Here is a 24,947-nt window from a genome sequence, read left to right as displayed (position 1 = left end):
AAGAGTGTCGCATTTGGTATTCATTTTTTGGGGAAATACTAAGGACAGTTTGAAGTACTCCGGTGTATTTTTGTCCAGAAAGGACCAAAGGAATAATAGTCTTGCAGTTGACCTTTAAATAAAAAGGTGAGCTTTGCCACAGTATCGTTCCAGGCAGAACACAGCAAAATCAGTACAAAATATGCAGAGATTGCTCTGATGGGAGGAGTTGAGGTTTATCAAGTGATAAAACTGTGAATCTTTTGGATTCTTGGGTTAAGAAAGGTACAGATCCTGAGCTAACAGTATGTTTAATAAGGACAGTCAGAAACAGGTTATTGAAGTGTCAAACACCTGATTTCAGCTGTGAAATGCACCCTTTAAAGTTTTATGCTCAATAAGCCATCATTGACCGTGCCTCTGCATATTTTATATGCACTGTTGTGTATTATTCTTGAAAGATCTCACCTTCTCTTTAAAAAAACTGTGCGCTGCATGGCACTTCAAAAATTCTGGTTTTCCATTCTTCTGTCAAATAAAAAGCAGCACTGGGTTTTGTAGCATTTCAGTATTTGTAGGTTTTTGTTTGGATATAAAGTGATTGCATTAAATATTGCTTTTTACTTTTCATTCTTGTTTTTTCAGGTTGATATGGGTCTTCCATTTCCTCAGAGAGTTGTTCAGCTCCCTGAGATTGCCTGGGACCAATACACCACTAGCCTTGGAAACTTTGAGAGAGAATTCAAAAACCGGAAACGAAACAGTAGGAGAGTGAAGCTGATTTTTGACAAAGGTAAAAGAAAGTGGGCATATGTTACAAGAAAGAAATGACCAGTGGGGAAGTTTAATAATTCTTCCTTTGTGTTGCTTACAGTAGGTATACCTGCAAGACCAAAAAGTCCTTTGGATCCCAAGAAGGATGGAGAGTCTGTTTCGTACTCTGTCTTGCCTTTAAGTGATGGTCCAGAAGGCTCCACCAACAGTCGTCCACAGGTAGTTGTTCAAAAGGAAAGAAAAAAAATTACAAAATAATGATTTTTAAATTTTTTTCTTCTTTTCAGTATAGAATGTGAATATCTTAACTGTTTCTTCAAATGTTCATGTTGGTGATAGGCGACATGCCATTCCTGTACTCAAATCCCAGAACTAAACTTTGGATTAGGCAAATTTTGTTTTGAAGTCTCATGCTTTGGTTTGGTTTTGGTTTAACTTAAGTAGGAAGAGGATTCTAATCAATTATGCCAGCTATAATTTTTCTAAACACGTATTCCGTTTTATTTCCTGTATTTGAGCAGATGATAAGAGGGCGACTTTGCGATGAGACCAAACCTGAAACTTTTAACCAGCTGTGGACTGTAGAGGAACAGGTAATGGGAAGCTCTTTAATTTTGTAGCTATGGTAACATACTTGAGCATAAAAGCAAATTGTGTAATAATGTTTATAGTACTTGGGAGATCAGAGTCACATGTATTTAGATACTTGACAACTCATACCTGTACTAGGAAAAATGTATTTATTCCTTTTCACTGTTGATTTAGAAAAAGCTCGAGCAATTGCTTTTGAAGTATCCACCAGAGGAAGTAGAGTCCCGACGGTGGCAGAAGATAGCAGATGAACTGGGAAATAGAACAGCAAAGCAGGTAACATGTAAAACACTTGGAGAAGAATTCCCTTGTCTTTACTTTTTTTTTTTTTAATATCAGTAAAGAAAATTCAGTGTATTTTTGGTAATCACGTAGTCTTAAAAATGTAACAGCAGGACCTGCATTTAACCAGTAACAGTGTAACACTTACACTGGATCTCAAATACAGGATGTTAAATGTGCCCCAAAGCCCATGGCAAAGTTGCCAGACCTAGCTGTTCATGAGATTTTGACAGCACACATTTAATTCTATAGTGAACGTAGTTTAGTTCTGTAGTGAACACCAGCTGTGCTCAGACTGAGTTACACTGGAGTGCTGAATTTCCTGCACGTCAGTACTGTACAATGGGCAGACATGTAAATATCACAGACAGAAGAATTAGTTCTGTACTGGGGCTGAGATCCACAAAAGGACATAGATGAGGAGACACCAAGTATTTTTGCATCTAACTTGTTGGAATTTTTCCCCCGAAATAAATTTTCTCCGTTTTGACCAGAAGTAAAAAATGCTGATGTTCTGTGTTTACAGTATTTTAATTTCTTTTATTTCAGTTGGTGCTTTCAGATAAAAGTATGATTAAGTACTTCAGTATACAGGATTAGCTCATTTCTGATCATACCTATATTTCTCCATAATTTCTCAAAAATAGGCATGCTTGCTTATGTCATTAATGGAGACCTACTTCCTGTATGCTAACTGTGGATAACATAGCTGGCATTGTTAAGAATGAGTTTAGCTGCAGCAGGAAGCAAACTACTAAAGTTCTTTCTATCACAATTTTTGCAAGATTTTCTGTGTATGTTTAAAGAAGGGTAATTTTTTTCTCTGAAAACTGTCAGAGCATCTGGAAATAGTACACATGCAGCACTGCAAGATAGGTAGCAGTTAGAGTAGTTGTCACAGAGTAGAATCTAGAGGATTTTTCTCCTAATGCTCTTAATCAATGTAGTAATCCTGGCAAAACTTTGGAGTGAAGACCAGTTACATTTCATTTCACATTGAGTTGTTGCATCTTGGTTTTTTCCAGGTTGCCAGTAGAGTGCAAAAATATTTTATTAAACTGACTAAAGCTGGTATTCCAGTTCCAGGAAGAACTCCAAACTTATATTTATATTCCAAAAAGGTGAGGCTGTTTTACAGAATTCTGTCTTTCTGTTTCATTTATGTGCAAGTTGAGTCAGAATCATTATAATACTTTTAATAAAGTTACTTGATGCAGTAATGTTCTTTTGTCAGTAGCATTATGGAGTGAATTAGATGATAATTCTGGTTTCACATTGACAACTCTTGGGGATATGAAGTGTTCAGATTGCAGGCTGAACTAACAGGGTAGAATGATGGTCTTGGGGTACTTCTTCCTCATTTGTAAGTTTATTATAGCTGATCAGGAAGTGGTAATGAAAACTCTGTTGAAGAAGATAAGGCCTATAATTCATATTGCACAGTAATGTTCTAATTAATAAAACCATAGAAAATTATGTATAACTGAGCCTGCTGAATTAGCTCAAGCATAGGCTTAAGACTGAAATGTCCATTAAAATATAGTGCTGTTTCTGATCTTGGATAAGAAAAAAATATGGTCCCAAAAATCTTAATTTGCAAGAGAAAAGACTAAATTTCTATGCAGATCAGTCACATATTTTGATTTAAATAATCTATAAGGTGCTCTTGGGTACTAATAAGGGCCATAGGTAGTAGAAGAGGGCAGTCTCAGATTTCATGGGGGTTTTATTTGTTGGGTTTGGGGTTTTTTTGTTTCCACAGTATTTATAAAACTTCTTCAAAACCCCTTTACAGTGGCATTTTGTGGAGTAACATTACTGGTTTACATCCAGGTGTCTATGATGTTTTCTGATAAAGAATAGAGTAAACTTTATATTGATTATACAAAAAGGCAGACTTGCAGATTCAGTTCTTTGAAAGGTTGGAAACAAAAGTTGCTGTCCATGGTTTGATACAAAGGTATATCACAGTTCCTGTGTAATGATTTAAAGTGTTACACACCCTTAGTTGTCTCCTGGTATTCTCTGAAGTTATGCAAACAATAAGTGGTTGTATTGGAGGCTTTCCAGTTTGCCATCCATCATGGTAATATCATTTTACTTTCACCAGGATTTTAATCTACTATTGTGCTCTATAAACAGAGGCAGGGAAGGTGCAGACGTGACTCTGTCTGCCTCTTTGTCTATTGGAAAAGTGCTTTCTGGCAGAAGAACAAAAAAACCAGCTGGAAACATTGATACCTTAAATGCTGTGGAGATTCATCTGTCAGAATTCCAAATTACTTACACAGTTGGGGCTAATTTCTGTAGTATGATAATATGGTGTGGCTGATTTCAAGAGGCACTGAAAATTTAGTTCTGAAAATTATAGTTGTTTGAGTTCTTTATGCCAGTGTACCTTGGTTTAAATTACCTTGGTCACACCTTTTGTTGTTTCCTGTTAATTGTGTTTGGAAAGACCATCATTACAGAATGTGTGCAATGCTGCCAGGCAGCAGATCACTGGATTTGATAAACAGTGGGAGTACTTAATCAGTTGATGTGGGACATTTTAACTGTATTTTTCACTCATTTGAACAGTGACCCCACTGTGGACAAACCCAGTATAACCAAGACAGAAACATATTTTCTATAAAATTCTTAACATTCTCATACTGCAGCAGTAATGGTCCCATCATATAGATTTTTCTTAGGCTTCTATCTAGAACGTATCTAATACTTACATCAGTTTTTGCAGTGTGACTCACATCCTTATTGCAAGGTCATAAGAGTAAGGTCGTTGTGCCCTGGTTTGTGTTAAGCAGCATCCATGTGTTCTATTTGTATCCTGTGTAAGAAATACAGCAGATGAAAACATCAAACCAATAGTGTATGTGGAGAAATGGAGCTCTCAGTCTGCTAACAGAGCACAGATTGACAGCACCATACCAGGTTAGTTACTCCCAGGTCTCCAGTGCAGATAACAGCAGGAAGGAATTGCAAGGGCTATTGGAAGCCTGGGTCGTGCTTGTGCTATGCTTGTCCTAATTTTGGCATGGAGTGTACATGTACACTGTAACTGCAGTGTGTCTGCTTTATTACCAGTAACAGAAGTATGAAAACTGGATGCTAATGCTTTAAGCACGTACCTATGGGAAAATAAGACACATAGATATATTTAATGTAAAGATTTGTGTCAAAAGGGATGCTTCACAAGAACACACATTTCTCTATGGGGATTGTCCAAGATGCTTTTTTAAAATGGTTACTGGAGAGGTGAGAAGCCTGTTCAGTTCTTGAACATCTTGTTGAAGTTACCTTGTATGTCTACTCATATGACATAGGTCTCTTCTAACAAATGATGCAGGAAATTAAGCAGGATGTATCAGTTTATTTTCTTGTATAACCATTACCTACTGCTGGTGAAAATAAAACTGGATCTGAGATTTAGGAACTCTAGTATTCAGTTCTTCAATTATGGCTTATCATTTTCCATTTAATCCTTATATAATATCATTAGTGCACCTGCTTTTAAGCTTAATCTAGAGATATATTTCCCGCAGGGAAAATGATCTTTAACTATCTGCTTTTAAGTAGTATTTTAGTTCATTCTTCACCAGAAGAACAGAATTCAAATCCTCAGTTCACTTTGTAGGTCGCAACACTGTTATGCATGGCAGTGCTGCTGTATAAGCATAGGCACAGTTTTCCTTTCCTGACTCCAGATCTCATATTGAATGCAGATCTGTTTTCTGTTAACAGAAAATGTAAATCACTGTGTCAGCTCAAGCTGAAATACCACCTATGCATAGAAGTATTTTAGAGAGGTTTGAAGTCCTAAGGGAAACCACAAAAGCACCAAAACACAAGTAGCTGGTGATCATAAGGCAGAAAGTGGAAAATTTCAACACAGTGGGTATAGTGCGTCAGTCTTAGAAGAAATTCTTTTCTTTTTTGCGCTGTAGTAGTTCTGCAGATCAGAAGTACCACCTTCCAGTTGTTACTACAGACTTCATCTCTTCCCTAAGACTGAACAGAGCTAATCGCAGTTCCTTGTGGTACTTCTGTCTGCATCGATGCATACCATCTAAATAATTTGTGTCATCTGTGCCTTTACTTTTTAAACTGCACAACTATAGAATGATGCTACATGCCTCTTTAGAGATTGAATCCCTCTTTAGAGATAAAGGGTTGTACTATAATATTACAGGTTTGTAACTGATATAGGAACCTTTTGGGATAAAAACTCTTGCTAAAAAGGGAGAAAGTACTAACTGTTCCAAGTATTCCTTTTGCTTTAGCTGTATGAGCAGCTAGGCACAGTGCAAAACAATCCTCTCTTTTATGATTGTTAGGAAAAACACTTTTCATGCTTACGTTTTTGGTTCACACTCTTGAGTTATTTTAAAGCTGAGGAATGTAAGTTTTGACATTAAATGTCAAAATGCTGGTCTGGAAAGTAGCTAAGTAAGGGGTTGAGTCAGTTTCATTCACCCCAAATTATTCCTTTTGATATTTAATATTCTTGCACTGGGGACTAAGTAATACAGGCTGAGTGCCTTTTAAAACTGGCATGCTTTCTTACCCTCAGACACCATTAAAGTTGAAAGTTTCTAGATGTGAACTAATGGAGTAATTTATTTCACCTAATGTGTTTTAGGTTTCTTTTTCATGCAGTGGCAACAAAAAAGAACCTTCAGAGAGCAGTTCTTTCTAACTCTTAGAATTCTCTTTTTGGTGCAATGAATTGCTTTCTCTCTCCTGCACCAGGACAGTAGGTCTAGACTCGGATTTTTTTCTAAGCCACAAATACAGGAAGTTGATGATGAGTGTTGAGCATGGATCTTTTGGCTCTTGGACCTGTGCAAAATTACTTCCTTGCTGAGTGTCACACACCATGGGAAGTTTTTCAATATTTTTGCTCTCTGGTCCTCTGTCTTCAAAATTGTAACAGCCTTACTTTCTGTTTTACTCTTGCTGTCAGTCCCACCTGTTTAGAGAGTAGGGGCTTTATGGTAAGGGCTCTTACTTGCTGCATTTTTACCAAAGTATTGCACTGTTACGAAAAAGAAGAACTCCAGCTGTGGGAGGCTATGATACAGAGATATAAGTAAAAGTAATTGGAAATATGATAGATTATTTAATGTAAAAGAACAAATTCCAGGCAAGGTTTTATCAATGAAAATTTTTTAAATAATAGCCAAGGAATGTTTTTAAAAATATACCATTTTTTCACTGTAGTCATCAAGTAGACGGCAACATCCTTTAAATAAACATCTTTTCAAACCTTCAACTTTCATGACATCTCATGAACCTCCAGTTTATATGGATGAAGATGATGACAGATGCAGTTTTCACAGCCATATGGATACTGCAGCAGAAGAGGAAGTATCGGTATGTAATTTAAATCAAGGAGAGAATGTCTTGCTTGCTGTCACTTTGACCTTGTTTAGTGTTTAGAGGATTAGGCATCTTCACCATAAAATACCATCAAGTAAGTATTAAATTGTAATAAGATTCATGAGCCATTTTGAATTATAAATACATCATTAATATAACAGCCTCCAACAGCAAAAAATTCAGACCAAATCAGGAAGGAAGTCTGTAAGTCATAAACAGTCTTGTCCTGAAATAGCTCGAAGAAGTTTTAGTTGCATATTTTTTTAAAATGATCTGGCATGAGAGAGGTTTGAAAATCTTGTAAATTATATAGTTGGAATTCTGGTTAAAGATGTGTTTTAGAAAGGTTACATAGAGTCCTGGTAAAATTCAAATGCTATTGGCATCACTGCTTTTTTTTATCTTTTACTGGCTGAATTAATTATGGATTTTGTAAAATCCACTTCAAAGTGTGAACTAAGAGACTGAATTGTCAATCAACAAGCATATTTATGTATTCTTAGAGGCAAATTCTAGTAGACATCCTAACCCAGTGAATTGCTACATCATGGTGTGTGCTACTTTCCAAATTTAACCCATGCAATAATACAGCAAGAATTTAGACATATGTCGTTCCCATTTCCATATAGAATCAAAGAGGGACTATATCCTACTGCTTGGGAGCTGGGCAAGTTTCACAGCTGGTGTGAATCACTGTGGTTTTCCTGTGCTTAGACTGAAGAACCTGACTTGTTAATTCTATTTTTTTTTTGTGAGCCTAGTGACATCTTGTGTGTGAAAAGCTTGTTGCATAACACAAGTATTGAGGCCACCCACTATAAGTCCATTCATTTTCTTTACTGACTTTTTTTACCTGCACTGCATAGCCTTCCTTAATTATTAAATTTACTTATCTATTTCCCAGTCTTAAATTCTGTCTTCACTCATATTCTGTATTCTCTCTCTCTGTTGATCTTTCAGCTCACCCACAGACATTCCTGATAACTTTGCATATTCCAATAAGAGTCTTAAAAGGTGTGGAAAGCAAAATGCATATTAGAAGAGATGCAATGCAGCTGGTTTTGAGCTAACATGCTTTTGTTCTGTATTGTTTTTAAATACATATTTTCTAATTGTTCTGAACAGTTTTCTGAAACATTTTGGTTTTGCCATGGTGTCCTGACTAATAATTAATATAGGCACCATAAATCAACTGGGCTTTATTTTTATTTAGGCAGAAGTTACTGTTTCACATTTTTGCAGTGATAACAGTGGACATGTGCCACACACACTGGAGCACCATTTCCAGATAGATACAGTCCTGGCTTTCAGTAAGGTAGAAGGACACACGGGAGCTCAGTTACCAAAAAGATTCCCACAATCAGTGCAAAATAAAAGCAGTTTGGAAGCAAAAAGGGATTGTAAACTATATTCAGAATGAACATACAGGATTCTGTTCTAGTGTTAAAAGTCAGACCTCTTGGTGACAATCGCTGTCTTGGAGAAAAATACTTTGCATCGTGGTGCAGAAGAAAAGCAGTGGAATTACCACATGCTTTTCCTGTGTAAAGACAAAAAAATTTTGCCTGATTATTACCAGTCATAACTATTCCTGAAAAATTATATTTTGGTATAAATGAGTTATTTCCAAGTGAGGACCCACTATTTCTAACAGAGTTAATTTACTTTCCAGGTATGATTTCTTAATTTTGTGAGTAGTCTAATTATTCTAGAACACAGCTACTTACTATTCCAGAATGAATTGTCCACCGAGGGAGCTATTAAAGCATACTTTATTCAGTATACAGTTACTTCGTGATAGGCAGTTTTTCTCAGAAAAACTTTTGAGATTTGCATGGAAGGTGAATCCCTGGTGAGTGAATTCCCTTATATTTAAGAGAATGTAGCTTATCACTACACAACTGAATTGTGTCATTCAACCATAACTTTCTGAATATTTGCAGTCTAATCCTTTATATAGGCTCATAATTACAATTAAATAATTGATAAGGCTTTTCAGAAATGTAATAAAGCCTCTTCTCCTCACTTCCTTTAATAAACTTACTAAATAATACAGAATCTTCAGTCTTCACAGATTCATAAAAAGGAATGGAAATTACATATTTAGGCTAGATTAGAAGAATTTTAATCACTACCTTGTAGTTGCAATTGTTTTCCCTACCTGAATGTTCCTGTTGGTGCAGGATGTGAAAACTGCTCTACATCAGTACAGAATTGGCATCTTTGGAAACAGGTGACATCTACCAACTACAGCTGCTACAATAAAATCATTACCTTGAAATGAGCATCTGAACTAGAATTAGAGCTTCTGTCCTTTCATAACAGATCCTCAACCTTTGGTGAAGGAAATGGCATGAGAAAAAGCAGAAATTGCGTGTGTTTGGAAAAGAGAGAACCATTTGTTGTACATCTCTGGCAAAGATGTCTGCACTGGCCTGTAGGGAGACAAACTGCTTCATAATTTATGAAAAATAGCAGTCTGTTTTTATAAGCTCTTAAGACACAGTAAAGGGATAAAGGAGTTGGATAACTCTGAAAGTTTTACTCTTTCAGTCATGGCATGGTGCTTCTCATCACATTTTATTCTTACCAGTAAAGGTGAGAAGTTAAGACTGGGTATGGCTGTTACATTTTTTAAAATATTTTCCCAGAATGTTAGAATATATTGCCATCATTTTCTTAAACATTATTAATCATACATCGTGATTTATGGAACAAATATATATCTTACTAGTTACTCTATTCCTACAGTAAGAATGTTTTTCTGGGGTTTTTTACCTTGAACAGGATGAAGAGAGTATTCCAGTAACATATCGAGAGTTACCTGAATACAAAGAACTGTTAGAGTTTAAAAAATTGAAGAAACAGAAACTCCAGCAGATGCATGCAGAAAGTGGGTTTGTGCAGCATGTGGGATTTAAGGTGAGTGCAAGAGATGTTCTTCTGTTACTCAGTGGAATTTAGAAGTCTTCCAAGAGAACGTGGTTTGAATTTCCTGAAGAGATTTTGTTTAATACAGCAAGTTTGGTTCCTTAGTTCTTGTTCACTGTGTCTGTTTTCTGTCATTTTCTTTAGGAAAAACAGCCCACGTCATTCACTCCTTCTGGTAGCTCAGCTTTCACTGAATGCTGATGTTATATGGAAATTAATAAACATTCTGTCTTTTTCTCACCACATTATAAAAATACAGCTTGTATTAGAGCCTTGTTAAATCATGATAGAATTCCATTTGACACTACATTCTGTTTTGACAGTGATTCATTAATGATAATTTTCTGATTATGAATTTGGAGTAATTTTGGCTCCACCTGAGGCGAAAGAAGGGACAGAGATTTTGGTTAAGAGTAATAGATTAATAATTTTTTTTTGTTTTGTACGACTTCACAATCTCATCAAGTGATAACTGACAGAAGTTGAAGCAAGGACATAAAACAGTATTTATGTAAAATTAAGAAAATAAACATTAAGTTAAACTGATGTGTTGCCCCAGTAAGAACTATTAATGGGCAATATGAAAGAAAAGGCATTGTCAAAATCTTATTTTCTGGTTTGCAAGGGATTTTGTGTCTAACTGGTTGGTGTAAGTGTTGGAACAGGGTTTTTTTGTGTTACAGAGCTAGATATATTTTCTAATACCCATTTACATAAGAATGCAAGGATAGTTCAAGGTTCAGTTCAAGTTGGCTGTAAAATTAAGACAGCCTCGTCAGTAGATACTGACAGATTTAAGTTATTAGATCACCAAAGGGCTTTTTATTTTTGTTGGGTTTAGTTAGCATGGTGTGTTTGGCATTTCATTTTGTGGGATTTTTTAAATTAGCATTTTCTTCCCCCCAAAATTTGAAACTTTAATCAGGCAGACCAGACTTTAACAAACTGCTTTTTCTACATAAAATTATCCTGAGAAGTAAATTGGCGTTACACAGTGTCAAGCATTTGAAGTTTGAAAGTTTCTTTGCATTTGAGTTTGAGTGTATTATGCATTACAGTAAGCTGTGAAATCAGGTGATGATGTACTGTTTTCCCTCAGGAAATTCAGTTCATGGGCTGGACAGACCTCACCTAATAAGCAGCTGTTGAGAGCCGTTTTGGTTCTGCACAGCCTTCAGCCTCATTTACTACACATTATTCAACCTGTGCTTTAAATATTGAATTATTGAATCCCATGTGGGCTCTTTATGGCTTTCACTGCTATAATATCCGAGCAATTTGCAAATACTTCTTTTCTTCATTATGAAATGAAAGGCATAGTATTATTTCTGTTTCACAGGGCAGAGAGGAGCTGGAACACAAAAATTAAGGTCAGGGCTTTCCACTGTCTTGGTTCTCAAATTCAGATGACTGGAGCCAATTTTTAAGTTCTAGCATTATTCTGAACTCGATGTTTTCAAAGAACAGCTCCTGGTGTGCTTAGTCCCTCCTCATTATCAACGCTCAAACTTGGAGAGCCATCTGTGGAAGGGAGGGATGCAGCTGTGGCAGATCTGTGTGAAAGGTGTTTGTAACCCTGGGTGCCTTAATGGTGGTGACAGGAGCAGGTGCTGTACCAGTGGGTTTCACAGATGCTGAGAGAGAACTTCAGGTTCTGATAGATGGGTAGAGGATGAGCAATGGGAGCAGAGGCTTGTTTCCCACATTTCTTTTTTGTTTTCAGTCCTATCTCTGCAGCACTCTTCATAGAGAGCTTTTCAAAAACCTAAACTTTGTCTGCAAGTCCCATTTTCTTGGTTTCTTTTTTTTGATCAAATATTTTTCCATTTCTGCCCCTATTCTATACCACTGTGAATGTTTCATCTAGTCTTTCATGTTTTGTTTTTACTTTGGCTTTTTCTCTTCATGCCACACGCACTTAGCTGTTGTGTTGTCTCTGATCTTCTTGGGATTAGTTCTTGTCTTGCTCAGTTTTAGTTCTAGACCTCTGTTTCCTTCTCTGAACATACTACTCCCCTTCTTTCCCAGCCACCTGGCTTTTAGTTCCAGGCCACCCGTGATGTGTTACTCCATTTCCCGAGCTGGAAAGTGCATCGGTGTGCCCTGATCTGCAGCCCCCCAGCAGCCCCCCAACAAGCTCTGCTGGTCTGGTCTTACTGCTTCCTTCTGCCACGAAGAGTCTGACATTCCATGTGGCTGGACTTGTGTGAAACATCACGTTCTTGTGCTGTGTCACAGCAGTTCTTAGAGCCAGCTGAGGCTGAGCAGTGTCTGCAGGCAGGGCTGGGCTGCTGGTCTTGAGCAGGATAATGCCAAGATGGAGCATCTGGGGAGTGGGAAGCAAAGCAAAAGCTTGATGGATTCTCAGGGCTCTGGAGGGTCTCTCCTGGAGAATGTGGACTTTTATCCACAAATACGTTGTGGTCCGCGGTGAGGGGAGTTCAGCTGTGTGGGCTGGCAGTAACACACGGACACACAGAGATTCCCATGTGGTGAATTGGTGTGCACTGGTAGCCATGGAAGTGCCTCCAGCTGCTGTTTTCTCAGTGCTCTTCCATCTGCTCCACAGTGTGATAACTGCGGGATTGAACCTATCCAGGGTGTTCGGTGGCACTGCCAAGACTGCCCTCAAGAAATGTCCTTGGATTTCTGTGATTCGTGTTCTGACTGGTGAGCAGCAGCCTGTGCTTCTACTTACTTGTTATTAGATTGAATCTCTCTACTGCATAATTCCTATGTAGGGTGGAAATCTTTGCTCCAGCACAAGGCACATATCCTGTGTTGGGTAAAGTAGAAGATAATTTGGCATCTATTTGTGGGAGATACATGTTGTAAGCAGATTCTGGATGTACAATTTTATTTTTTTAATATAGTGGACAGATAGGTTTGGTACAGTTAAATAGAGGGGGGAATTAGACTTTATTGAATGAATTGCTATCCAATTTGGTATGAATCTGTTCATATGATCACTGTTTCTGAAAGTTAAAGATAAGGAAAATATTTGACTTTTAAACTGTTATCTTTTTCTTTCCCTTGCAGTCTGCATGAAACAGAGATTCATAAGGAAGATCACCAGTTAGAACCTATTTACAGAGCAGAGACATTTTTAGACAGAGACTACTGCATGTCCCAGGGCACCAGTTACAATTATCTTGACCCAAACTACTTTCCAGCAAATAGATGACATGGGAAGCAGATCTACCATCTTGGGTTTACTATCCTCTTTGAAAAATAACAATGGCACCATTGTTAATTCTGTGCACATTTTGGAAAGACTCTGCTTTCCCTGAAATGTCACTCACAGCATGACAGCTTCCTGGGTGTACTTGTCAAACTACAGCTTTGAGCTGTCATGGTTCTAGATCACTGAACAGCAGCTGAACATTCCTAGTGTGCAGAAGGTTTCACTGGGAGACTTTTCTATCACCACATTAGTCACTTTTAGGTGGTGAATCTAAACAAAAGAAAAACATACAAAAGGGTGAGCCAGAAATGAGAGCACACATTAAAGATAGAGTAAATTCCAAAGGCTTTGAAGAACTTGGTTATAATGAGATCCACAGGAGATGAAGTATTTATATAAAAACAGTTTAGTAGCTTGCAGTTTTGTTGTGAAATAGTTTTCAGCACAGTAACTGACTTCTTTAGGCAAGGTTTTAACCAATGACAGTGTTTGCTTCTAGGCTGTACTCTAAAAATACTCACTGTCTCAGCGATGGTTGGCTACAGGCCTTTATTCAATCGGAGCTGCTTAATCATGTTGACCTTCAATTTTTAAATTTTTTTTTAAAACCACAACGAACTCTATTTACCAACAGTGAAGCACTACAGGGGGCAACTGTGGCATTGCTTCCTTAACCAGCTCATGGTGTGTGAATGTTATAAAATTGTCACTCAGATATATTTTTTACATGTAATGTTATATAAGATGATCATGTGATGTGTACAAAATATGGTGAAAAGTGCCAGTGCTAGTAACTGTGTAAAGTCTCTAATACTCAACATTAACTCCTTTAAAATAAAATACACAGCCTTCTGCCTCTGTATTTGGAGTTGTTAGTGCAACTCATCAAAGAAAACTGCCTAATATAAATCATATATATGGTAATAATTTTTCCTCTTTTGTAGTCTGCACAAGATCCATGAAAGATTGTATTTTTATTACTATTTAAACAGTGATTAAATTTAGCCTGAGCAGTGAGCAAGGGTTCACATGCATTCTTTTATACTGCTGGATTTTGTTGTGCATCATTTAAAACATTTTGTATGTTTCTTCTTATCTGTGTATACAGTATGTTCTTAAATAATGTTCAATTGTCAGGAGAACTGTGAGAAATAAACTATGTGGATACAGTCTGTTTATATATAGAATGCTTGCTGTGACTTCCTTTCTGTGTAGTTCTGACTCTTTAATCAAGATGGAATCGTGTACAGGACACTTGGATCGGTCACCCAGCCCTCACTGCGCAGCCCCGCGAGACGCCCGGCCCCGCCTCCGCTGCTCTCTGCGAGGGGCTGCGGCTGCTCGGCGCTGCTCAGCCCGCTCTGGCCCTGGCAGGGTTAGCATTCCAGTTCTCTTCTTCCTCACTCACAGACTTCTTTGTCAGATCACAGAAAATCCAGATTTTAGTAGCCTTGGTACAGTGTATACCATTGTCTGAGAAGCTTTGTAATTATTGTGACATATTTTACTTAATATATTTTTTATTGAAATGTATAGCTTGTGATTCAGAAACACTTGATTATTTTATAACTGTAATAGACTTCTAGTTGCTTTGAAACTAGAATACTCAGAGCAATTAGCTAGAAAACAAACGAATTTGACTTTAAAAGATGGCAATAAGAAGGGTAATTGGCTGGCTGCACCTGGTAACTCTAATTATAAATTGATCATTATTAATTTTTGCAATAACTTTAGGTGTAGCTATTTTTTGCTTCAGAAAAAAAAAATTTAGGCATTTAATCTATTTAGTAAGTAATACAATACAGTTGCTGAAACACTGAGCAAGTATCATATGTAAACATATCTCACGTATCTCGTATACTTAGATAAATTTAATAAACCTTAAAAAAACACAACACAAAACTCACATGATGTATTTTAGTTTTAATTGGAAAAGATACTGCTCTGAGAGGCTTTCTAATACCATAAAAATGTGCTTTCCACATCATTCATGCTCTTTATAGGAAACTAGAGTTGGTGAAGATGTATTATTGGGAAGAGGATCTGTGGTAACATTCATTTTCTGTTTATATCCTGAAAAAAATTATGGGAATAAAATAAGAAAAGTAAATTAAAGAAAATAGTCATCAATTTAGGATAGCTTGGAAAGAACAAAAGATCTTGGTATCCTTGGAACAAGGTTGGAAGCCAAAGTGTAATTTCGAGTCTGAATCACCCAAGAAAGAAGTGTCTTGGATAAGTCCTCTTTTATTGAATATGTATAAATATTAATGTTTCCCTATGCATGCATATACAGCTGTTTCTCCTGCATACATTTTGAACGTATGCAAATGGGTATCTAATGCACATACACCAAATCAAGCATGGGGGTTTTTTGGTTTTTTCCACAGAAAAGACAGAAGAAACAGAAAGAAAAATTAAAGTGAAAGTGTATGGTAAATAATTTTTGTAATTTGATTTAAAAAAAACCCCAACAAAATAGCAGCTGACTGTTGCCTTTGCTCCCATCTTGCACAAGTATGAGACTCCACACTTTATAACTTCTACTGTAATTAAAGATCATAGAAAATACTCCAGAAAACCTACCCAGATGAATTTGCAACTTTATGGTAACTGCAGAGTATTCTACTTCTAAAAAGAACCGCCCCCAGCAGCAGCTGCTGGTGCGTCAGGGCTCGTGTAGCCAGAGCTGCCCTCTGGAGTTGGTGTGGTACTGCAGGCGCTGCTGCTGCTGCTCAATGGCACTGGCTGGAGCTGGAGAAGCACTTCTTAGAGCATCAGAGGTAAAATGTAGGCTATAGAAGGACCCAGGAAAGAAGGAACATCCAGGATATGAAGGATAAGAACATGTGTAAAACAGACCCTAAAAATTAATTGAATTAGCATCTACAGGGCAAATGCTAAGGAAGAAAAGGAAACAGAAGAATCTGCCCTGATTGGAAAAAGGACATACTCTGTAAGCATGCTGATTTGAGCTATATTTTCAAGTCATGTACTGTGCTTTGAAAAGGATTAAACCCACATATACTGTAACAGAAATCACTACTCCTCATTTTTGTACATGTTTTATTTGTATTATGTCTCCATTACAAGAAAGGTAACTTTAAAAATGCAAATCTGCTGCATAAAGTACACCTTTGACAGTACAAGCAATCATGCAACCCACTTTCACTGTGAATTCATCCAGTAGTTCCAGTAAAAGGATGCAGTTACTTTACAGGAATGTCAAACAAGCTTCTATTTAGCTGTCAGTATACCAAAGAAACTCCACAATATTTTGGTTAACCTAATGGAAATAGCTATGACTTTTACAGACTTTTTTGCAGATTACAGATAAATGGCTTACTAAAGGTGCAAGCAACATGAATCAAATAATCCCTGACATGTTCCTTTTTTGTTGGTTTCCCACCCCACCACCCCCCCCCCCCCCCCCAAGTTTTGGCAATGCCAGTACAAGACAATAGATGATGATCTGAATTTTGCATTTGAAATACTTCCAAAGTGTAATTTAAAGATGACATGAGATGTTCTGGCTCATAATCAACTTTACATATAGACTTTAATAGCTATAGTACAACTGCTGTTGACATGGATCATTACTGGATTGCACACTTGACTATACAATACAATCATCATTCTCAGCTCACAAAACTGGGAAGTCAGTTATAAAATCATAACATTCCCAGCAGAAGACAAGACTGTCTCAAAAATGGTGTCTGCTCCCCAATAATGGATTGACAGACTTCCACAACATTCAACTGTATCTTCAATTAATTTTTCTCCTTGCAATAGTGTTCTGGGGATGTGTGAAAAGCTTATTTTAACTTCTAGCTTGACTAATTCCAGCTCTCTTACAGCTACATGCTACAGAGAACAGGTTTTAGTCACTAAAGCCCAAGAACAAGCTAAGTGACACCACAAAAGTTAATACTGTTAATTAAAAGAAAATAACCAATGGGAAACCTGTATGCAATAACCCTAATGTCAGTCTGCTGGACAGTGACTGGGGTGGGTGGAGAGCTCCCTGCTGGGCAGGCACTGTCCCATTTCCCATGGAATGTGTGTGACCATGAAATACAAAGCACAGCTGCTGCTCACCTCGCTGCTTTTCGCCTGTGAAGAGCAAACACCCAAGAAAACAAAATACAGTTCTTAGAGTGGGGTTAGCATACAGAGCACTTTCTGTTGAGTGTATTGTCAGAACAAAGATTTCATCTAGAGTAACACACCACATGCACAAATTCCAGATACCTCTCAAGAAAGCAGCACTGCTTTGACCAGCAAATCGTGGCTGTGGGGGGGTGCACGTGGGCAAGGCTGTGTACACACCAGTACACACCATTACTGCATTTCTGGTGAGAAAGAAAATGCTGCCTCTTCCTTTTTCAGAAAAGAGTCAATTGTCTTGCAGATTTCCAGAAAAACATCTTCCTGTGTTCCTTCTGCATCAACCTGTGAAGCAGGAAAAAACCAGTTTTGATTAAATTACAAATTATTATCTCACAATCTAAACATTGGCACAAAAAAACAGGTCTAATACAAAATGAAAGTCATTCTGCTTCATGGTAGAAGCATTCTCATGGAGAGGAGCAGCTTCAATAAACCAGATTACTCATTTTGTTTCCACAGATTTACGTAAGAAGGTTCCACAGGCTTGATTGTCTATAGCAAAGTACATTAGTCAAGTGAAGGAGCTTAAAATCTTAAGTACTCAGGTTTTGAAGTAAAGTTACACCTTTGATACAGAACAGTTGCCAAGGGCTCTTTGCCCATCGCTCCAGCCTGTTGAGGTCCTTCTGAAGGGCTGCACAGCACTCTGGGTTTTGGCTGCTCCACAGTAACTTAGCAAATCCCTGTGTTTCTGTGCATTTATATTTGAAAGCTTGGTGAACTGGTTCTGGTTTTATGACATCCTTTGCCCCTGTCTTCTATAGGGGCACTGCTTTTGTGGTAGAACTCAACTTTCATCGAAGCAATTTTTTTCTTTAACACCCCAGAGATTCAGTTTTCTGATCAAGTTATTTTTCATTACTGTACTTGACAAAAACAAGACCAATTTACTTTCCTATGCTGAGGAAGAGAAAGCTGCATTTTGGCAGTGAGGAATGACGTTTGCAGCCAGTAATATTTTTCTGTATTCCCTGGAAAATGTGAGGCAGAACTGAGCTGTTCTGAGCAATGAGTTTCACGTCCATCCCATGCTGTGTCACTTGAGGAAGCAGAGCTGTCTTTTGCCCTCACAGCAGTGACAGAAGCAGTTTTCACACTGGCTGTGTACACCACACAGATGCATCTGCTGATTATTCCTTTCCTCAAATGCCTGCTGAGAGCTTTGGTCTTTACTCAAAAGCAAGCTTCTTCTCTGCTTTGCCATGCTTAGTTTTTCATGTATGCATGACATGGAGTTTGCACAAAATTAAATGGACCCATGATAACTTTGCCAAGGGATCCTTTTCTGAACTGCTGCATTTTCATCTCCAAGTTGCTGGCTAGAATGCCAGACAATTGTAGTGTTTGAAGGGGACATTTCTGACCATAATACTTTCTGCCATCTCTTTGGTCTGCAGGAGAATTAAAGGAGTTTCATATTCAAATAAATGTATTTTTAAATAGGCCAAGAAATTCTGCTCAGATATGGTGTTGTCTTGCAGCCAGCTCCTGTACAGCTTACTGCACTCCATGTACATCTAAGTCCCTTGGTGCAGAGTCCTATGTGGGAGTCAGCAGCTGCTCCTTGCAGAGATCCAGCAGGGACTGCAGGCACTCTCCATTGCTTGGTGTCGCTCTTGGTGGCATCCACAGATGCTGCGAAGTCTGCTCCCTGGTGCATCCTGTTGGAAGTGCTGGCACATCTCACCAGCCCATTCCACACCCAGAGCTGCAGCAGTGGATACCCAGCCTGGCCTGACTGAGCCCAGTCCCCTCGGGCCCACTGCAGGGGTATGTGACAGTGAGAGCTGAGCTGCCCTCGGCCCCCGGGCCAGCTCCCAGGCCATGGTTCCCTTGCCTCCCTCACTGTCCCTCGTGGTGGCATTTGCTGCTGCTGCTGCTGCCACTTTTTGCAGAGCTGAGGCAGGAGCAGGCACATGCTGGTGCCTTAGAAGGGGCAGTTCTCCCTCAAGGGCTGCACATCTTCCAGAAGTGTTTAGAACTGGGGGGGTACTTACTATTAGCAAAGACCAAATGGGAGCGCTGAACCATTCTGGACCAAATGTCTACCTCCTCCAGTTACAACCAGCAACTCTCATCTCAGCTGCTATAAAACACCTCGTTTTGCCTGTCTCCAGTGCCAAGACAACTACTTTCATATGGCTATCCCACAGGAAGTACACCACACTCAGGGTGAAGGCCACAGCCATTTCAAAGCTCTTGTCTTAGTATGTATTTTTATTACCTCTTTACTTCATAAATACTTCTTCACAGTCCAACTGATCTAATCTAACAGCACAGCTGATTGCCACTGGCTTTTTGGTGACCTCTTTAGAACTGGGACTGATACTCAGGTCTAGATCTAGGGAGTTGTGATGAAGAATCAGTTCTGCAAGCATGGAAATTGCTGCCCTTTATGATGGGCTGGAACGCTGACTTCCTAACAGTAGCAGTAAAATATGGATGGGCCTAACAACAGCCCCAGTGCTTCCCATGCTGGCCTCCTAAGTAACAAAGGCCCAATTCATAAAACTAACTTAACATCGTGCCACAGAACTAACTTAATGTGCCAATAATTCACATCTAGTACTACAGTAACTTAACGATACTCTCAGCAGCTCCAGAGAGAAAACTTTGTATTTCTCTTTCTCAGAATATAACAAACCTCATAAATTAGGCCTGTTTTCAAGGCTATTTAAGGCTGGCTTCTCATAAAACAAGATCCATATACAGTTTTCCACAGATTTGAAATGTAGCTATGGCTTTTGGTAACTTCAGACAAATTTAATGAGCTCATATGAAAAATTATTGGAGTAACCATCCCTACAGTACAATGTTGTTCGTTTTATCATTAAAATCAGCCAATTAAGTTTTCTGTCAACAAATTTCCATTTGTTGTAGGTTTTGAAATTTAGAACCCTAAACCTGTACTGCCACTGAGAAGAGCCTGACTGTCTGTAGAGAGGATGGCTGAGGACAGACTCTGGAATAAACTCACTAGTTAGAAGCTTCTTACTGAAGGTCAGTCAAGTTTAGCTTTGTTGTCACTAACATTTATGTCTTCATCATTAAAGTGTGTTAGAAAACCAGTGAGAGACTGTGCAGCACCTGGTTCTCAGAGCAATGGATCAAGCTGTCTGTAAATCCACTGAAAACACACTGCCCTGAGACCGATTCACATTAGGCATGAATTTTCTGCTGTTTTATCTATAAGCCCCTGCCAATGTTTCTGATGTATCTTTCTAGATCAGTGTCTCATCTAATGGGCCACAAATCACCAAGGGGGGAATAGAGAATCACTTGTTCCTTTGTTCCCCACATCCTTATCTATCAGGGTTAATGGGTCTCTGAGAACCTTTCAAAAGATGGAAATAAACCACATACCTGCTCTCACTATTACCATTGATTGCCCCTTCTTGGAAGGGGGAACTTGTCCCTCCCCACACACACTTCTAATGGGATCACAAGGGAAGGCTCACAAGTGGAAGACTGGGAGAGGGTGGATGGTCACATGTTCTTTCATGATGGTTATGGAAAATGTGACTTCAACTTATTTTAGAAAGAAATAGTAGAACAACACTGAGGGAAAAAAAAAAAAAAGAAAGGAAATAAGCACAGAAAAACGAACTTCTGTTGGACTTTGTAGGCTAAGCTTTCACAGCATGTGATCTGAAATAGTCAAAGTTTTTGGACACCCTTAATCCTCTGCTCTGGCCTGCTTAGCTTATTTGTTAGACTCCTGCCCTTTTCCTCAGGTGACTTTGAACAGGAAACTTGTATTTAAGACACCTACCAGGTCTCTTATGTTAGCTAGGTAGGATCAGGGCTGTCTTGCTTGACTACCAATGCGTTGCTCTTCTCTTTTACTTACTACCCTCCTACATACTGTCACTTCAAAAAAGCTTTAAAGGATGAGTCAGATATTAAAAACAATCTCTTTTTTTCTCCCTTTCTTTGCAGTTGTCAGAGGGCCATATATTGGAAGGGATTTACATTTAGCCATGTCAAAACACAAGTAGGTGTCTACTAAATTTTCAGATACACTTTTCTGTCCAGCTGCCTTGGAAATCACTGAGAAATAGATTTAAAACCAACGGTATCTACCTGCTTACTACTGCTATAATACATTCAGTTTCATTTAATCTAATTTCGTTAATCTGAAGCACCTGATTCCCACAGAATCAGTCAGTTTGCAGGCAATGTTTTTGAGAGTAGTGCTTTCAGCCCTTGCATTTCCAGTACCAGGTCTTTACTGAAAAGCAATCACTTGCTGTCCTTAGCAGCAGGTGGGTGTTCTGTAACTGACTACGAAAGAAATTATGGCATATTAAACTAAATCCCCAGAACATGATTTTTTAAAAAAATTATTTGAAAAATTTCTGTATTATTAATCACAACTACTTTACCTTCTAGAACACAATTTAGAAACGTAATGCCTCAGCAGAAAAGTGAGAACACTGTTGCCTTTGCCCTTCATTCTTCAGTTAATTTTCCCTTGAAAATACATACAGTTCTTCATCTCAGCAGGGTGCTGGAAGGATTGTTGTTATTTATTATTGTCAGGTTCACAGGTGTTTCATCTGCACCCACAGCCTTGACCCTCTGTCCATGCCTCAAGCCTCCACTGCTGAGCAGAAACATGAAGAGGTAATCTTGGCCAAAGTGAAATTTCCAACACAATGCTGATCTTTTGTCAGCTTCACCAGGTCACTGTTGTTGTTCAGAGGTCAGCAGAATGGAAAAATGTTCCAGTTCCAAATAGCATATTAGTTAGTTAAGAATGTACCTATGCACAATAACTCCAGGTTGGAGAAGGTCATAAAATCCTCAAGGATTAAAGTGGGAATGCTGTTACAACCATATACCTTTGTCTCTTCTGTGCAAGTAAAGCAAGGAGAGAATTCCCAATGAGTTCAGAGGAAGCCAGGTCAGACCTGAGCTTTTCTGTCTGCACGGTGTTCGTCAGGCTCCATCCAACCATGCCTTAACGCCTGTTCCAGTGCACAGAGCAAGAAAGCTCCTTCGACACTGTACTCTCACCACACCTTGATGTGGTGTGACAGATCAGTTCCTGCTCTGCTGAGTGCTCACCCAACATTAATTCCCACACCAGACCTTCTGCTGGCCTTCTGCCCAGGACCAAATTCTACATTTGCATATTTAATCAGCCTGTTTCAGGACTGAAAACCTTTGGAGTGGATAGAACAAGTTAAATACATACCACTGTTGTCATGTACTGTTCCCAGTCTCTGGAAAACTTTGTCCAACCCTAAATACACTTAAACTGGAGAAATTAAACAACACCAGTATGCCAACCCATTTTCTTGTTAAACAAGTCTATTTCTGATTTTCTTTTCTGTGGCCAAGTGGGGCTGGGTGCTACAGTCAAGCCCTATAAAACATGATCACTTATACAATTAATATTTAGAATTTAGGGGTCCTTAGCCACATGCTCCAGTAAGCTGACTAGAAAAGGTTAATACCAAGTCTTCACGGAAGTTAGTGGGATTTAGACTCTAATATTCCTCTAGAATCTCAACACCCACTCCTCTGCATGCTTAAGAAAGTGCATTGCTGCAATCTCAAGGGACATAAAGCTCACGTGGGCCTTTACTGAAGAGCTGCTCCTGTTGAAAAACCAAACCTAGGCAGGAATCAAAGATTCTTTTAGACTCCTCTTCCTCTCTTAAACAGCTTCTCTTCAGATGCTTTGGCCACTGCTTATCCTGGGATCACAGACTGATCTGGATCTCCAAATAGCACCTTTAGGAAGGCATCACTTCCCTGAAGCTGTTGGACCCCACCAGCTTTGACTAAGAAAAAGAGTGCACAACCTCTGATCTGTAGTTACATGGAGGTCCATGGGTGATTTAAAATAAATCCATGAATGTAGGTGAGAATTTATTTTAAGGGGTCTTCAAATCATCACTGGTAAATTAATGTTGGTAGCTTTGTCTGAAATGGATAGGAAACACACACAGTTCTTCCAGGAAACAGAGTTCTAGAGGCAGCAGCATCTCCATGGGAGCATTAACATCTTCAGCCAGCGCTGGTCTGTGTTGGAGAGTGATAAAACCCACTTAGGAATGGACAGCTTCCCAAGGCTGAAAACATGTGATATTTTAATTAAAATCAGCAAGAAAAATATTAAACATGTTAGACTGCCTCTAGGTAAAGTCTCAGTCTTCTCCATGTGTGTATGATATTACAAATAACAAAATCAAGGATTATTTTAGCCCAGCCTGCACCAAAAAAAAATTGCAGTCAGAAATTGTACTTGATATATTTGATCAGAAGTTATTAGAGTCAGTTGTTCTGCTTTCCACCTGAATTTCCTTTCATCATTCAGAGAACACCCAGTGGCTGCTGATGTCAATGCTTGGCTGTTAGTAGAATCTGTTGCTATGAATAAGAAGCTAACCCCGTGTCCTGGGAATTGCAAACTTCCCCTTGACTCTTGCTTTCTTCAACACATGTAGCTTAAACATATCCACCTCTAAAATAGGTTTAAAAGACATTTTCCATGGTAATGTTGATAAAGCTGGTTTTACAAAGCATTCATACCCAATGGTTCCACCTGGAAGATGGATGTATGGTAAACACTATATTCACCAGAAGCAAGTTCAGACAACATACAGACATTGTGAGGAAAGCAGTGTAGGCACTGTTCAACCAAAGCACGGGTATTTTCTAACATGCAAACATACAATGTCAGCTTCCCCAAAACTAATGGTAAGAGTACAAATCACATATCCAGCTCTGACCCACAGATTAGGCAAGTTCCTTAAGGAGCTAATGAGCTACCAGCTTTCAAAGAAAGACTGCATGTTTTGCCATTACATAGGAGATGGAGCAGGAACTTGCAGCAGAAGCATTAAGGGAGGGCAAGGAAAGTCTATGTCAAGTGAAATGAGGCAGATCATGAATGCAAAATCTGTGTGAAAGTATTAAGTGCAGTTTCACTCTCTTTGGGGCTGTCACTTCCCTGATGCTTCAAAAAGGGAAACACTGTGGTAGGCACAGCTCCCTGCAATAGTATACTGAGACAGAGAGCTCTGTTTTCCTTTGCATTGTGCTGTGTTGGTGTATTGTGTATTGTACTGAATTCTTAATTAGGCACATCCTTGCAATTTTGGCAAGATAGCTCCTCAAAGAAAAAACAAATAAACCACATAATTTTTTGTAAGCTTAAAGATGAAAAGTAAGCGGGAACATTTTTCTGCCACTGAGACTTTGTTTTATGTGCACTTATTGTTGGGGTTAGGAGAGGCCACAAATAAGGACTCTTCCTTTGAGTATCATTTTTCTCAGCTTTGTGTCCTTTACCCTGTTCTCAGGTCAGGATATTGGTGCATAAATTAGCTGCTTCTTTTTCTTTTGGGAACTTTGCAGAGGAGAAAAGTTTGGGGCATGTGTTTTGCATGTTTGCTACAGCCTCTAGAAAAAAAACCCATAATAGTTCCAGAAACTATTATTGAATTCTTTCGCTTTTAGGACAAGATAGAGCAGTGGGACTAGATCTTTCTGTAGCTGAACTAAGGGACAGTTTGCTATAACAGAGCAGAGAAATAAAGAAAAAAAACCCTGAACATCCTATGTAAATGAGTGCCAGCTAAGTTCACTGATGGAATTTTTCTTGCTTCTCTGTAAAGTATTGATTACAGAATAAAAAGAAGGC

The 24,947-nt window shown here is 38.6% G+C and overlaps 2 protein-coding genes across 4 annotated transcripts in view; one reads left to right on the top strand and one right to left on the bottom strand.

Annotated features, from left to right (window-relative positions):
• ZZZ3 (zinc finger ZZ-type containing 3) overlaps nt 1-15,677 on the top strand; it is a 58,403-nt gene extending 42,726 nt beyond the window's left edge. For 2 of the 3 annotated variants that reach the window (XM_039556460.1, XM_039556459.1), the window contains exons 5-13: nt 625-772; nt 854-972; nt 1,275-1,346; nt 1,519-1,620; nt 2,652-2,747; nt 6,847-6,999; nt 9,793-9,927; nt 12,506-12,606; nt 12,976-15,677. In XM_039556460.1, coding sequence (XP_039412394.1) covers nt 625-772; nt 854-972; nt 1,275-1,346; nt 1,519-1,620; nt 2,652-2,747; nt 6,847-6,999; nt 9,793-9,927; nt 12,506-12,606; nt 12,976-13,120 — 1,071 coding nt within the window. In that variant the 3' untranslated portion in view covers nt 13,121-15,677. The remainder of the gene's footprint in view (nt 1-624; nt 773-853; nt 973-1,274; nt 1,347-1,518; nt 1,621-2,651; nt 2,748-6,846; nt 7,000-9,792; nt 9,928-12,505; nt 12,607-12,975) is intronic. The other variant, XM_010408980.3, reaches the window with a different exon arrangement.
• A 492-nt stretch (nt 15,678-16,169) lies between these two features.
• Nucleotides 16,170-24,947, bottom strand: part of AK5 (adenylate kinase 5) — an 84,326-nt gene continuing 75,548 nt past the window's right edge. The window contains exon 14 of the mRNA XM_039556461.1: nt 16,170-17,572. Coding sequence (XP_039412395.1) covers nt 17,462-17,572 — 111 coding nt within the window. The 3' untranslated portion in view covers nt 16,170-17,461. The remainder of the gene's footprint in view (nt 17,573-24,947) is intronic.

Source organism: Corvus cornix, chromosome 8 (genome assembly GCF_000738735.6).
Source record: "Corvus cornix cornix isolate S_Up_H32 chromosome 8, ASM73873v5, whole genome shotgun sequence".
NCBI lineage: Eukaryota > Metazoa > Chordata > Aves > Passeriformes > Corvidae > Corvus > Corvus cornix.
Note: the sequence above shows the minus strand (reverse complement) of the source record. Positions and strands in the feature narration are given on the sequence as shown.